At 44.1% G+C, this 13,148-nt stretch overlaps 1 protein-coding gene across 12 annotated transcripts in view; it reads right to left on the reverse strand.

Annotated features, from left to right (window-relative positions):
* Positions 1-13,148, reverse strand: part of SYNE1 (spectrin repeat containing nuclear envelope protein 1) — a 488,224-nt gene that overhangs the window by 123,452 nt on the left and 351,624 nt on the right. For all 12 annotated transcript variants that reach the window (XM_075924456.1, XM_075924455.1, XM_075924462.1 and 9 more), the window contains 3 exons: positions 11,568-11,729; positions 7,777-7,971; positions 2,426-2,599 (listed from right to left, as the gene is read on the reverse strand). In XM_075924456.1, coding sequence (XP_075780571.1) covers positions 2,426-2,599; positions 7,777-7,971; positions 11,568-11,729 — 531 coding nt within the window. The remainder of the gene's footprint in view (positions 1-2,425; positions 2,600-7,776; positions 7,972-11,567; positions 11,730-13,148) is intronic.

Consider the following 13,148-nt stretch of genomic DNA (forward strand, 5'->3'; position numbering starts at 1 on the left):
CCCCCAGAGCTCCACCATTCAGGGTCCAGCACTGTAATTCTCAATTAGAGTTCAGTTCCTAGTTTGGTAAACTGCTAGCAGATCACTGATTGGCAGACTGGAACTCATTGGTGCTTAGGTCTGGAAGGGGCTTGCCTATCTGGATGTCCGAGCCCTGCTCCCTGTCCTCCCCATGCATTTTCAGAGCTTGGGTTCCCTGGACATTTATGGTGATATGACCCATCCTTCTCCCAAACACGAGGCAGGTTATGGAGGAGCTTGGTTTTCTGCGAGGGTCAAGCCCCTCACTCTACCTTCTTACCTGAGCTGGGACCTGCTGGAGTCTGTGTGAGTCTTGCTCCCTGCCACACTAGGTCTGTGCCAGGATCTGGGGCACCTACCCATCTAAGGGAGGGCTGACCTCCCAACTTACCCCACTACATAAGCCAGGTTCTTGCCTTTCTGCAGGTGTCTGAGCCCCTTCTCCTCCCCTACTGCTTGTGGGAGATAGGTGTTGTGTCCTTCTAAGGGGGTATGAGCCCATCTCTCTACTCTCCCCAACCTTGTGAGCCAGGGTTTGGGAAAGCCCTCTGAGTTAGAGCAGGCATACTTGGAGCCTGCCTCGAGAACACACTGCTGAGTTTGGGGTGATGCACTCAGACTGAGTATGCCTGACACATATCATATCAGAAACTTCTCAGCATGGTAGCGGTGAGATGGGAACATCCACTAATCAGAGTGGAGCAATTCATAAACCTCAAAGCTCCTGTTTCAGGATCTATTAATCTCCATTTCTCTTTCACTTGAAAACATACCACTGAGATGAATGGGCCATGTTATACCTCTCTGAGCCTGCTATATCGCTCAAGAGACCCTAAATGGCCACTACCTTCTAACAACACACTCGGTTTAAAAACTAGGTAATTAAACAAAAACTTCATTAATGGAAAGTTAAGGTTACAGTGATAGCTCATGTCCTTCCAAAACATTACATTCAGCAAAACTTATACTTTTGAAGACCAGGAAATACTAAGATAAGGTAAGTGGCTACCCAACCTCAATTCTGCACTTTTTGAGCAATGCTGTAACACGTACACTTTCACTCTGCCTTTTCAGGCTCTACCTGTGCATAGGACAAATACAAATATTGACCCTACTTGTCCAATACAGTACCACCCTTGTAAAATTTAACAATTCCTATCCTTATATAGCTTCTTCACACTTGCACACAGGATACATCTTAAACCTGTACTTTCCCCCTCCCATCCAGAGGCAGCTCTCACATCCTACTTCACTATATGGCAGAAAGACCCTAATGCCCTGCCACTGTCACTATCTCCACAATTTCATACTGCAGTGATACAGACTGGAATTTTGAGGTACACAAACACCTCTTTCCTTTGATGTCACATACGGAGGGACTCAGACCTCCTCATGTCACAACTCTTCCAAGATGCTCCAACTTATTCTTCTGCCCTTCAAAACAACTATAACTAACTAAATGAATGCAGCTGGAATATATGCTGACAGTTCCCACGGGCTATTGCCAGCTGCCAGGGGAATATAATTAAGGGCTACTCTAACTCAGTAGTTCCTGGTTTTCAGAAGTCTGAGTTTTGCTGAACTTGATGTTTTGGAAAGGCACGAGTTACCACTGAGCAACCCAGTAAGCAGAATTCAACAGTTTGTTAATATAATGTTTAAATATTCATGGAGGTTAGGTCCATAAAAGGCTATTTGACAGGGCATAGAAATGGTGTCCCTGGCCTCTGTCTGTCAGAGGCTGGAGAAGGATGGCAGGAGACAAATCGCTTGATCATTGTCTTCGATCCACCCTCTCTGGGGCACCTGGTGCTGGCCACTGTCGGCAGACAGGCTACTGGGCTAGATGGACCTCTGGTCTGACACAGTACGGCCATTCTTATGTTCTTATGTTATGTTCTTATGCCTTTTAAAACATGTGTTGAGTATGCTTGATCATTCTTTATGTAGGTTTTGGAGAGGAAGGGCTTCTTACACACCTACTCAGCCCCACTGACCATCATTTACCCTTTTGTACACTCCAGTTAGAAAGGAACAAGGGGAAGTGTCTCAGGTATCCCTGGAGGTTTTGCTGGATTACCTTTGTTACCCTTAGTCTCTTGGTGGAGCAACCTTCTTCCTGTTCACCACCCCTTTGCTATGGTAAGTTTGCCCTTGGAAGCTCCTCCTATTGCAGGCTCAACAAGCTATGCAGGAGTGCCCTGTTAGTGCAGCACTGGGCTGGAGCTTGTTAGCCTCCTCCTGGCTAATGTGAGGGTGTGTCCATTCACATGGTAACAAAGGATAGGCCTGATTCTGCTTTTCTAATTCCATAGTGATGTCACTTAAGCCACCGGAACTATTCAAGGAGTGAGGTTTTATTCAGTGTATCCATTGAAAAACTGAGCCATGATTACTAGTTTACCTGACAGTCAACCAGCTGAGCCTCCATATCCATGGGTTCCTCAGAAGTAACCAAAGTGGTGTCCAAAGTGGCTTTGGTATTGAGCAGCCAGTGGTCAAGCTCATCAGCTTCACAACGATATCTCTGCAGGGCTTGCTCTTGGCGCTGTTCTTCTAACTGCTCATTGAGTTTTTCCTAGGGGCACAATATGGACTGTTATTTGAGGTTCCTTCTTTAGAAATATAAAGCAGAGGAGAGATACCTTAATATGGCAATACAGTAGGATGTGAGGGTATATCTACACTTGCATCCTAGTTCAAACTAGGGATGCAAATATAGGCATTCGAAATAGTCAATGAAGAGGAGATTTAAATATCCCATGCTTCATTACCATGATCTCGCCAGTGCGTTACTCCGCTCCACAGCTGTTTTGAAAGTGAAAGTGCATGCCGGGACGTGCTAGTTCGAACCAAACCTCTTGGTTTGAACTAACATTACTCCTAATATTCTAACCCTAACCCTAACCCTCATTTTTTAAGGAGTAACGTTAGTTCGAACCAAGGACTTTGGTTCGAACTAACGCATCCCGGCGTGCACTTTCACTTTCGAAACAGCTGTTGATCAGAGTAACGTGCCGGCGAGATCATGCTAATGAAGCATGGGATATTTAAATCCCAACTTCATTGACTATTTCGAATGCCTACATTTGCATCCCTAGTTTGAACTAGGGTGCAAGTGTAGACATACCCTGAGAAAAGCAATTGCAGTCAGAACACAGAACCAAGTTTGAATAATTTATATATGTAAAATGTAATTTTATATTATTGTACCATAATATTCCATCATCAATACTGTCTCTTCTAATACTACTGAAACATTGTTTCTGTCTCTCTCCCACACACAATTTCAGTATACCATCTTCTCCAGCAACCAATGTATGCCCATTCTTGTATAGCAACTCTCCCTAGAGATATGATCCAAAGCCCACTGAAGTTAATGGGAATCATTCGGCTATGGATCGACTCCTGTAGGGTTTGGGTAAATGTTAGACAAAGCAGATGTTAAGTATAAAGGTACTTTCCTAGGTTCATTTTATCTGATAGATGATTAATATGCAGCAGGATATTTCAAAGAATTCTCCAGCTGGTTAAGTATCTCAGCCAGAGAATACTAACTTAACACTTCAAGTTCTGGTTTATTTGTTAGATACTTTCAAAATGACCTTAGCAAGTTAGAGAAATGGTCAGAGGTAAACAGGATGAGGTTTAATAAAGAGAAATGCAAAGTGCTCCACTTAGGAAGGAACAATCAGTTCCATACATACAAGATGGGAAGCGACTGTCTAGGAAGGAGCATGGCGGAAAGGGATCTAGGGGTCATAGTGGACCACAAGTTGAATATGAGTCAACAGTGTGATGCTGTTGCAAAAAAAGCAAATATGATTCTAGGTTGTATCAACAGGTGTGTTGTAAGCAAAACTCGTGAAGTCATTCTGCCGCTCTACTCTGCGCTAGTTAGGCCTCAGCTGGAGTACTGGGTCCAGTTCTGGGCGCCACATTTCAAGAAAGATGTGGAGAAATTGGAAAGGGTACAGAGAAGAGCGACAAGAATGATTAAAGGTCTAGAGAACATGACCTATGAAGCCAGGCTGGGCTTGTTTAGTTTGGAAAAAAGAAGATTAAGGGGGGACATGAAAGCGGTTTTCAAATATCTAAAAGGGTGTCACAAGGAGGAAGGAGAAAATTTGTTCCTCTTGGTTTCTGAGGACAGGACAAGGAGTAATGGGCTTAAAGTGCAGCAGGGGAGGTTTAGATTGGACATTAGGAAAAAATTCCTAACTGTCAGGGTGGTCAAATATTGGAATAAATTGCCAAGGGAGGTGGTGGAATCTCCCTCTCTGGAGATATTTAAGAACAGGTTAGATAGACATCTGTCAGGGATGGTGTAGATGGAGCTTGGTCCTGCCTCGAGGGCGGGGGGCTGGACTCAATGACCTTTTGAGGTCCCTTCCAGTCCTATTATTCTATGATTCTATGATTCTGTGTGTAGAGTAACATGGATATCCCACACTCATGACAGTACAATCTATATATCACACTGCTCTATAAAGATTTCTCTACTTATATTTTCTCAGTGACATAGGCAGAGCTTGCTTTCTGCACAAGAAAAAGCAGCAAAAGGTACGAGCAATAATACCCTACATTGACTAAGCCTGTGGAATATTATATGTTAACATACTGATGTTCCTCAGTAGGTACAAACAGGACTGAAAATAATGATTGGATTAATACTGGGAGATAAATTAGCTCTGATTCTGTATAAAATCAATAGGTTACTCTGATATTACAGAGCAGTACTTGGCCTGGCATTTATGTAAAAGCAGTCATAAGTACTCTCCTCTTTTTTAATTTGTTATCATCTCCCCTAATGACAATCAAGCAAACCTACAGCCCCAGTGCTACAGAATACAAGCTATATAGAGTGAGGTTCTCACATTTGTTCTAGGCCCTTTTTGTCACATAAAAGACCTAAGGGCCCTGTTTCTGGATGAGAATTGTCTCAGAGTACAGGCACTGTGGACACTGTCCAAAGACTGCCTACTAAGGATGCCTTTGCAAGTCTTGGGGGCACAGTACATGTGCCAGACAGCATCCAGCCCAATTACCTGTAGGGCAGCCATAATTTAAAAAGGGTCTCTGGCAGGTGTGTGGCCTCTAAGGTGGGGCTAGGGTTGAGATGCTCAGGGCTGGGACAGAGGGTTGGGATGCAAGGGCCTTGACTGGGGGCACAGGCATGAGGGACTTGAGGTGCAGGAGGGGATACAGTCTTTGGGCTGGAGGTTGGCCTGTAGGAGGGGGTACTGGCTCTGGGCTGGAGTGTGTGGGCTTTGGGATGGGGTCAGATATGAGGAAGTGGGAGTGCAGTAGAGTGCTCAGGGCTGGGGAGGGCTCCAGGTGTGGGAGGAGGATGGGGTTCAGGCTTACCTGGGCAGCTCCTTGCTAGGAATGGCAAGAAGGGACCCCTTTCTCCAGGAGTGGCAGCTCGATGCTGGGGCTGGCAGGAAGGAGCCCCCCTTCACCAGCCGCAGAAGTCCCTGTTGCTTGAGGAGAGAGATCTCTCCCTGATGCAGCACTGATCCCTTATGCAGGACTTAATAGCTCCTGTGTAAGGCTTAATGGGAAGCTGTGCAGCCACACAGAAGAGGGGGAACTTAGGGCCCTGGGCTAAATTATGCCTGGAGTTCCAGAGCAGACTAGCATTGGGAAGCCACTAGCCTCCTCTCTCCTTCCCCTTGCCTGTGATTTCTGTGCTCTGTCTCTTAGGATAGGCCTATGCTGCAATTTGAGGTGTGACTACAGCATGGGTAGACATACCCAAGGTAGCATGGCTAAGAATAGCAGCAAAGATGCAGCAAGAAGGGCTAGCAACATGCATATCTAGACTTACTTGCACAGCCCAAGCTGAAACCCTTGCCGCTGCATCGATACTGCTACTTTAAAGCTATGCTGGCTCAGGCAAATCTTGTTGTGAGTATTTCTTTCATGAGTGTGCTGCAATCACAACTTTGACGGTGGTGTAGACATATCCAATGACACAGCACAACAGAAAACAGAACCTAACTTTCAGTATTTAATGTAGTCTTATGTGCAAGACTGCAGCCAGATTCGTAATGGGGTTGCATTCTCTCACCTGCAAAACTAAAACATTTCTGCATGCATGCAATGAGTGAAAAATTAAAAATGCTTTCAAGGTCTTAAATAATTGTAAAGTAATTATGTTAAAATCAGAAGTCTTAAAAATGGAAGGGCCCATCCTCTAGTCAACTGAAAAAAGCATGTACATAATTTATTGTAAGTCTGAACATAAACAGAGCAGCACATGAATGCTATCTCTTCAAACTGTTTTGTTTCTCAGTTTTCACTCTATCCCTTAATGTCCAGCTTGGTTAGCTGGACTCCTGTGTAAGTGTCTGTTATTATTTTCCTTTGCCCTTAAAGCATTGCAGTATCACTTTAGAGAATACTATTTCAGCATGTGCAGCATTTACTTCTCCTAAGGTTAGCATTTAGGAAAACTGCAAAATACTGAAGTAATGTTCTAAAGCTGATTAAAAATGTGTATGTTTCACCACTGAATAGGATGTTCTGATGCTCTTTCTGGTTACATATTCCTTGAGATTACAGAATGAATTGCTAAAAATATTAAAAAAAGTTTATAGAGTGTTTGCTTGGTGGAAGGGAAAGCAAAACTGGGGTTGGTCCAATATTCATTTAACAGGCAATATTTAACAACTGGCTAATAATTCCTTCAGTGCAGTTCGATTCTGAACAATAACTAAGAATGTCATCTTATTACACAACAGTTCTGCTTCCTGCTGGTATTCAAAAATTATACCTACCTATATAATGATTAAAATTAGTTTACTGCTTCCAATTACACAGTGAAATTTTGATCCACCAGTTAGTATATACAACTCATTTGACGTTTCCATGAGGAAAACAGGGTTGGGTATGTGTAGCTAAGAACAAGGCTTTTAAAACCTAAATAATTTTTATTACTGGTGGTGAAATGTGAACTGGAAACAATATTATTTGCAACTGACATTCTCCAGAGTGCTGTTTCAGGGCTGCCAGCTCTGAACTCGAAGTCACTGAGAAACAATACATTTGTAACCTTACACTGTAATTTTTAGAGTAGTTTTTCATAACAAAGAATGAGGAGTCAAAAGGGAGGATATTTGTGGAAATTCTTCAGTGAATAGGAAGTTTTTCTAAAAATGGGAGAAGAGAGATTTTCTGGTTAATTCACTAAGGAGACAGAAGGGAGAGAAGGAATCAGTGCTTTGATTAGTAAGTACAAGAGGAGGACTGCCTGAGATTAGAAGGATGTCTATGTATTGCAAGGATAATGGAGGGAAACAGAAATACCTAGGACTGTGATGATGAGGATAGGAACTAGACTGGCCCTTTGGTTGATGGGATGAGTGGGTCAAGTTTCACAATGTGAAAGTATGAAAGAGACTTAATGAGATTGAAGCTGAACTGAAAATTTGGGGAGAATTACCTAAAACAGAAAGGAGGGAGGAACAAAGGATAAATTAGGATAGAAGCTGGGCAGTCAGAGGGGAAGGTGGATACTAAAACCAAATATCAATATGACATAAACCCTAGAGAATAGTAGCAGAAGGTTTCTCATGTATAACTTTTTAAATGCACTGAAGTACATATTATGATATAAGCAGAGTGGAATGTTGCAACAACCAAAGTTTTTAGAAGAAAAAAATCCTTGTATATTTAAATATGCTAAAAGCAGTTTTCAGAATCAGAAATGTAAGGAAACATACAAAAATTCCTTTCAAAGTTCTCTTGTACCTCTAGCAGTTGTCGTTTTCCTGAAGCTTTCATTCTAATAGTGGCCATTCTCTCTGCTAGGACAGTTAGCGTGGACTGCAAAGCCAATTGATCTGCAGCATCTGTGTCCAGGGATTCTGAAACCAACTCCTCTGCTAATGATGTTTGAAGCTCACTGATTTCATCTTGTAACATGAGAATCTCATCCATCAAAGCCTATTCAAGATGGAAGCAGAGACACAAATTGGCTCATTTCTTATTGAGAAAAAATGTGAAGCAACATATACTAGCATAAGAAACTAAAATACAAGTCATTCAAGGGAGTGCAAATGTGTTAAAACAGAAATCACTGCAATGAAGTTGATCAAATTTTACTTTTCAAGATTGAGGTGCTAGAACAAGGGCAAGCACACCTTTTGGCTAGAGGACAACACCTGGGAATGAGAATTGCATAGAGAGCTGAGGTAGGGTGAGAGAATTCATGGGTTGTGGCACGGGGGGTGGTATAAGGGATGTTACTAAGGTGGGGCGGGGGACTCATGGGATGTGGTACGTGAGCTCTACAGGAATGGTCCTGGGGACTTTAAGGGACCCCAGCCAGCAGTGACACCAAGGCATCTGTACCAGGCACAACCACAGGCAAAGGCACTCTGACTGGGATGGATGCAGCCCATGAGAGGCTTGAGGTGGGGCAGTAGGAAAATGGGGGGGGATTGAGCACACTGCCATATGGGAGCTGGCTACTGTGTAGGGACAGAAACAGCATGGTGAAGTCACATTGGCATGGTGTGTAGCTCCATGTGCTGGGATATGTGCTCACCAAAGTATTGTGAAATGCAGTTTAGAGAGCAAAGGGCAGGTGGAGTGGCAAGCCCCCAACCATGGAGGAAGCTTGAATGCCAGATAAAAAGGTCTGATGGGCCAGATGCAGCCCGCGGGCTGTGGTTTTTCAATGCTGGGCTAGAAAGACTGATGCTTTAATTTCTGTGCTTATTCAGAGATCATCTGTTAATTAAACATGGATTTCAAGTATATAATTATTAGTACAGACAGTCCCCGGGTTACGTACAAGATAGGGACTGTAGGTTTGTTCTTAAGTTGAATCTGTATGTAAGTCGGAACTGGCGTTCAGATTCAGCCGCTGCTGAAAATGACCGCCAGTTCTGACTTACATACAGAATCAACTTAAGAACCCCAAGCGTCCCCAAGTCAGCTGCTGCTGAAACTGATCAGCAGCTGATTCCAGGAAGCCCGGGGCAGAGCAACTCTGCCTCGGGCTTCCTGTAGTCAGCGCTGGTCAGTTTCAGCAGAAGCTGACTTGGGGACGCCTGGGGCAGAGCAGCTGGGGTGCTGCTGGGTTGCTCCAGTAGCGCCGCTCCTCGGTGCTACTGGACCAACCCAGCAGCACCCCATCTGCTCTGCCCCAGGCGTCCTGATTCAGCCGCTGCTGAAACTGACCAGCAGCGGCTGAATCAGGACCTGGGGCAGAGCAGCTGGGGTGCTGCCGGGTTGGTCCAGTAGTGCCCAGAGCGGCGCTGCAGGACCAATCGGCAGCGCCCCAGCTGCTCTGCCCCAGGGTCCAAAACAAAAGCCTGGTCTGCTGGGGGGGGGGGGGAAGCACAGTAGCTGCGCCCCTCCCCCCAGCAGACCAGGGACACGGGGAGCAGAGCCGCAGCGGCAGCGGGGTGCCGCGCCTCTGAGGCTTTGCTCTGGCAAAGACTCAGAGGCGCGGGATCCCGCCGTGGCTGCGGCTTCAGTCCCGGTGCCTGTGGTCTGCTGGGGACGGTCCCCAGCAGACCACAGGCACCGGGACTGAAGCCGCAGCCACGGCGGGTTCCCGCGCTTCTGAGGCTTTGCTCTGGCAAAGCCTCAGAAGCGCGGGAACCCGCCCGGTGCCCCTGGTCTGCTGGAGACGGTCTCCAGCAGACCAGGGGCACCGGAGCAGCTTACGAACGGGGCTTTCTCGCCCCGGAGCTCACAGGTAGCAATCCGCCACCTCGACCTTCGGGGCGAGAAAGCCCCGTTCGTAAGTGCGGATCCGACATAAGTCGGATCCGCGTAAGTCGGGGACTGCCTGTAATCTGTAGGAAGCGAGTTTAGGTTCCTCAGCAAACATTTTAGGTTGTGCAAGACAGTGACAATGCTATTTGAAATATGGCTGTGACATGGGTACAATTAGAAAATTCAATTCACCTACAATTATGGTGGAACTGAGGAGCGCGGCTTCCGAGGTGTACTGGTAGTTCGGAATAGGAACCTAGTCCGAACTACCTGGTTCGAGCCCCGTGTAGCCGTGCTACACGGGGTTTGAACAAGCGGGGATTTAAAAATGGCAGCTCCCCGCTTATGCAAATGAAGCCCGGGAAATTCAAATCCCGGGCTTCATTTGCAAGTGCGGTATGCCTACATTACCCTCCTAGTTTGAACTAGGAGGGTAGTGTAGACATACCCTCAGCTACACTGACTGCTAAGCAGGTAGGTTACCAACTTCTGAAATAGTATTTTGCTGAGTCTAGTTTTAATTTTCTGACATGGCAGAGCACTCAATGTACAATCTGTATACTGTTAACTAGCAGGTCATTCTGGGAGGGTTTTCCATTACAGGGGATGGCCAGAAAACCGATGCAGCTAAGAATAATGTCTGGGGATAGATTTTTTGCACCCTGGCTTCCCTTTTTGCATCCACATGTAATGTATAATTTTGTTCCCACCATTGTTTGGGGGTGCAAATTATGCAACTTAGATATCTAGCAATTTGATGAACAGTCCCAGTCAGAGGCATATTTAGATAGCAAACTACACATGGGATTGTGGATTGTGTGTGGGCAGAAAATTAGGCCCATGATTTTTTCCCTTTGGATAAATAGTTTTAAACTGCTAAATTGGATCCCTTTTAAAATATAATGAACAGATGGGTGAGACACTGCATCTTCCTCCTGACCGCATGAAGAGGTGGGAGAAGTGCTTCCTCTCTGGCATCTTTTCCTCCCATCCTATGGCCTTTGCTCACTTGTGAGTGCACATATCTTCAGATGACACAGGCCACCCAAATTTCTAGGCATGAACATTTTCCAGATTTTAATTTGAAGCTTTAAGTTGCTAAGTACAAACTTTGATAAAATGAGTCAAAAATGAAAATACTGGTATAGCCATTGCTCTCACAATAGTAGGTACCTGAATAGTAAGGTTGTATGCTAAGGGACCTCTACATGTTGATTATAATTCTAGTATTTTGCTTTCCCTGTGCTCTTCTCACTGGTGTTAAGGTTAGAAACATGCACAGAAGAAGATCTGTTGTGTGGATGTCAGAATCAAATGATGCATTCAGTCTAAATATGTCAGAGTCTCATTTCCTAAGATAACTCTCAACTGTGCTTATAACCAGTCAAAGATCACAAGGAAACTCATTAAAATGCAACAAAACTAATTCCAGTCTTCTCTTAGATGCCAAATTTAAACATGGTGAATGGCCAAATGCTGTGCTGACTGATATGCTGTGCAACTCCAGTGAATTCAGAGACATTACAGGGGGTGTTAATTAGCACAGAATTTGGGACCATATGCTTTGTTGGTCTTACCCCCTCTCTATTTTTGAGTCACTTTGTAAATCCTGTTCCATCTACATAACAATGGGGAGCTTAAGAGGGGGAGTAGTCTGCAGTGAGCTCTTTCCTAAAGAAATAATTTACATTTTAAACAAATTCTCAATCACTTTGCATCTTTTTGTGAAGCATTCTGTAAATAACAACACAGCCATCTAATTAATCAAAAGCTGTTGCTAGTTAGGTTTTTTTATTATGATTTTTTTTTACCTGATGTGTAGCCATCTGGCTCTCTGGGCTCTTGCCAGGTTCCAAACTTTCATTCAGCTTCACTTCAATGGTCTCCATTTTTGTGGATATAGACTGGAGTGAGTCTTGGTATTTTTGCTGGCGTTCAAGAGCTTCATAGAGGGTGCGCTGCTTTTCACTAATCTAAAGAAAGAAAGAAAACTGTAAGCAGATATTCTGTCTCCTGAAATAAGTTTTTGCTCATTCCTCTCTTCTCCCTCCTAGATCCATGGTTTAAATAGGACTGTAAGCCAGGAGCTTAGTCTGCAATAGCAGTTTTTAAGAATATAAATTATATAGCAAAACAGTCATACTAAGGATGTTTAGTCACTTTTGGCCAAATTCTAGCTTCTATGCCTAACTCCCCTTATTTTAATAAAAAGGTGAAAAGTAAGCACATTCCTCCTGCCACATTCTGGGCTGCATGTACACAAACATGCCATATGCATAAATTGTTTTAGGCATGGCTCCACATTCCACATAATAGCTACCCTGTCACTAGCAAGAATTAGAATTAATACCATGTAAGTGAACCTCCAGGGAACAGGGTATAGGACGGGCTATTTTTTTTGTACATTACTGGATAACTGGGTTTCATTGATGTACATAAATGTGTCAGGTTGATTCACTGATTCTCAGGCTATGCCTACATTGAAATCAGAGGTGTGACTGCAATTTGGTAGGCAAACTTGCACTAGCTTTAATCCAGCTGGCATAGCTAAACATAGCAGTGAAGATATGGCAGCGTTGGCTTTTGTATAGTCTATACAAGTCTGCCAAGTATGTACCTGAGTTCCACACATGTGCCAGGATCCATGGCACTGTGTACTCAGTGCTATATTTAAGCTGCACTAGCTCGATCAAAGCTAGCCTGAATATGCCTAAATGAGCTGCCATCATACCTCTGAATGCAATGCAGACATATCCTCAGACATAGGATCCTGGGATTTTCTCTGGCATCCCATACAGGATGTGTGGCTTTTTGTGAAGGGGTTGTTTCATTTCACAGTTGGAATCAAGTACTCGTGCATTTAAAACAGACTAAAAAACATTTTTGCTCAGCATCCTTAGGATGTCACTTTGGATAGTACATGCCCATCTTTACTCAATCCTCCTATGGAACCATAAACTTTTAGTCACAGAATTACCAAAGGAGAATGTGGGCATTAAAGATAATCAGTGGTTTCTTGAGGGAGCTATCATCATTTATGACTTATATTTTTAGCTTACAAATAGCCTTATTTTGCAACAGAATTTCAAAAAGTAGGGAAAGTAATTAGGGGAAATGGCAGAATATAGACCAATTGTGAGCAATGTGCACATACACCCCCTGCCCCTCCACACCAAATACATTTTGCTCCCAAAAGCGCAAGTAGGCTGGAAAAATTCCAGAATGTCCAGCAATTTTCTTTTTAAATATTGAACATGGCTTTGGAAGGGTTGTTAATTGAACCAGAGTCTCTACAAATCTCTCCTCAAAACTTGCCTTTGCCATGATTCCTATGAAGCACTTGAAAACAGGCTGACAGCTAATAAACTGTGACCACTGCCTATCAGACCAAG

Source organism: Pelodiscus sinensis, chromosome 3 (genome assembly GCF_049634645.1).
Source record: "Pelodiscus sinensis isolate JC-2024 chromosome 3, ASM4963464v1, whole genome shotgun sequence".
Taxonomy (NCBI): domain Eukaryota; kingdom Metazoa; phylum Chordata; order Testudines; family Trionychidae; genus Pelodiscus; species Pelodiscus sinensis.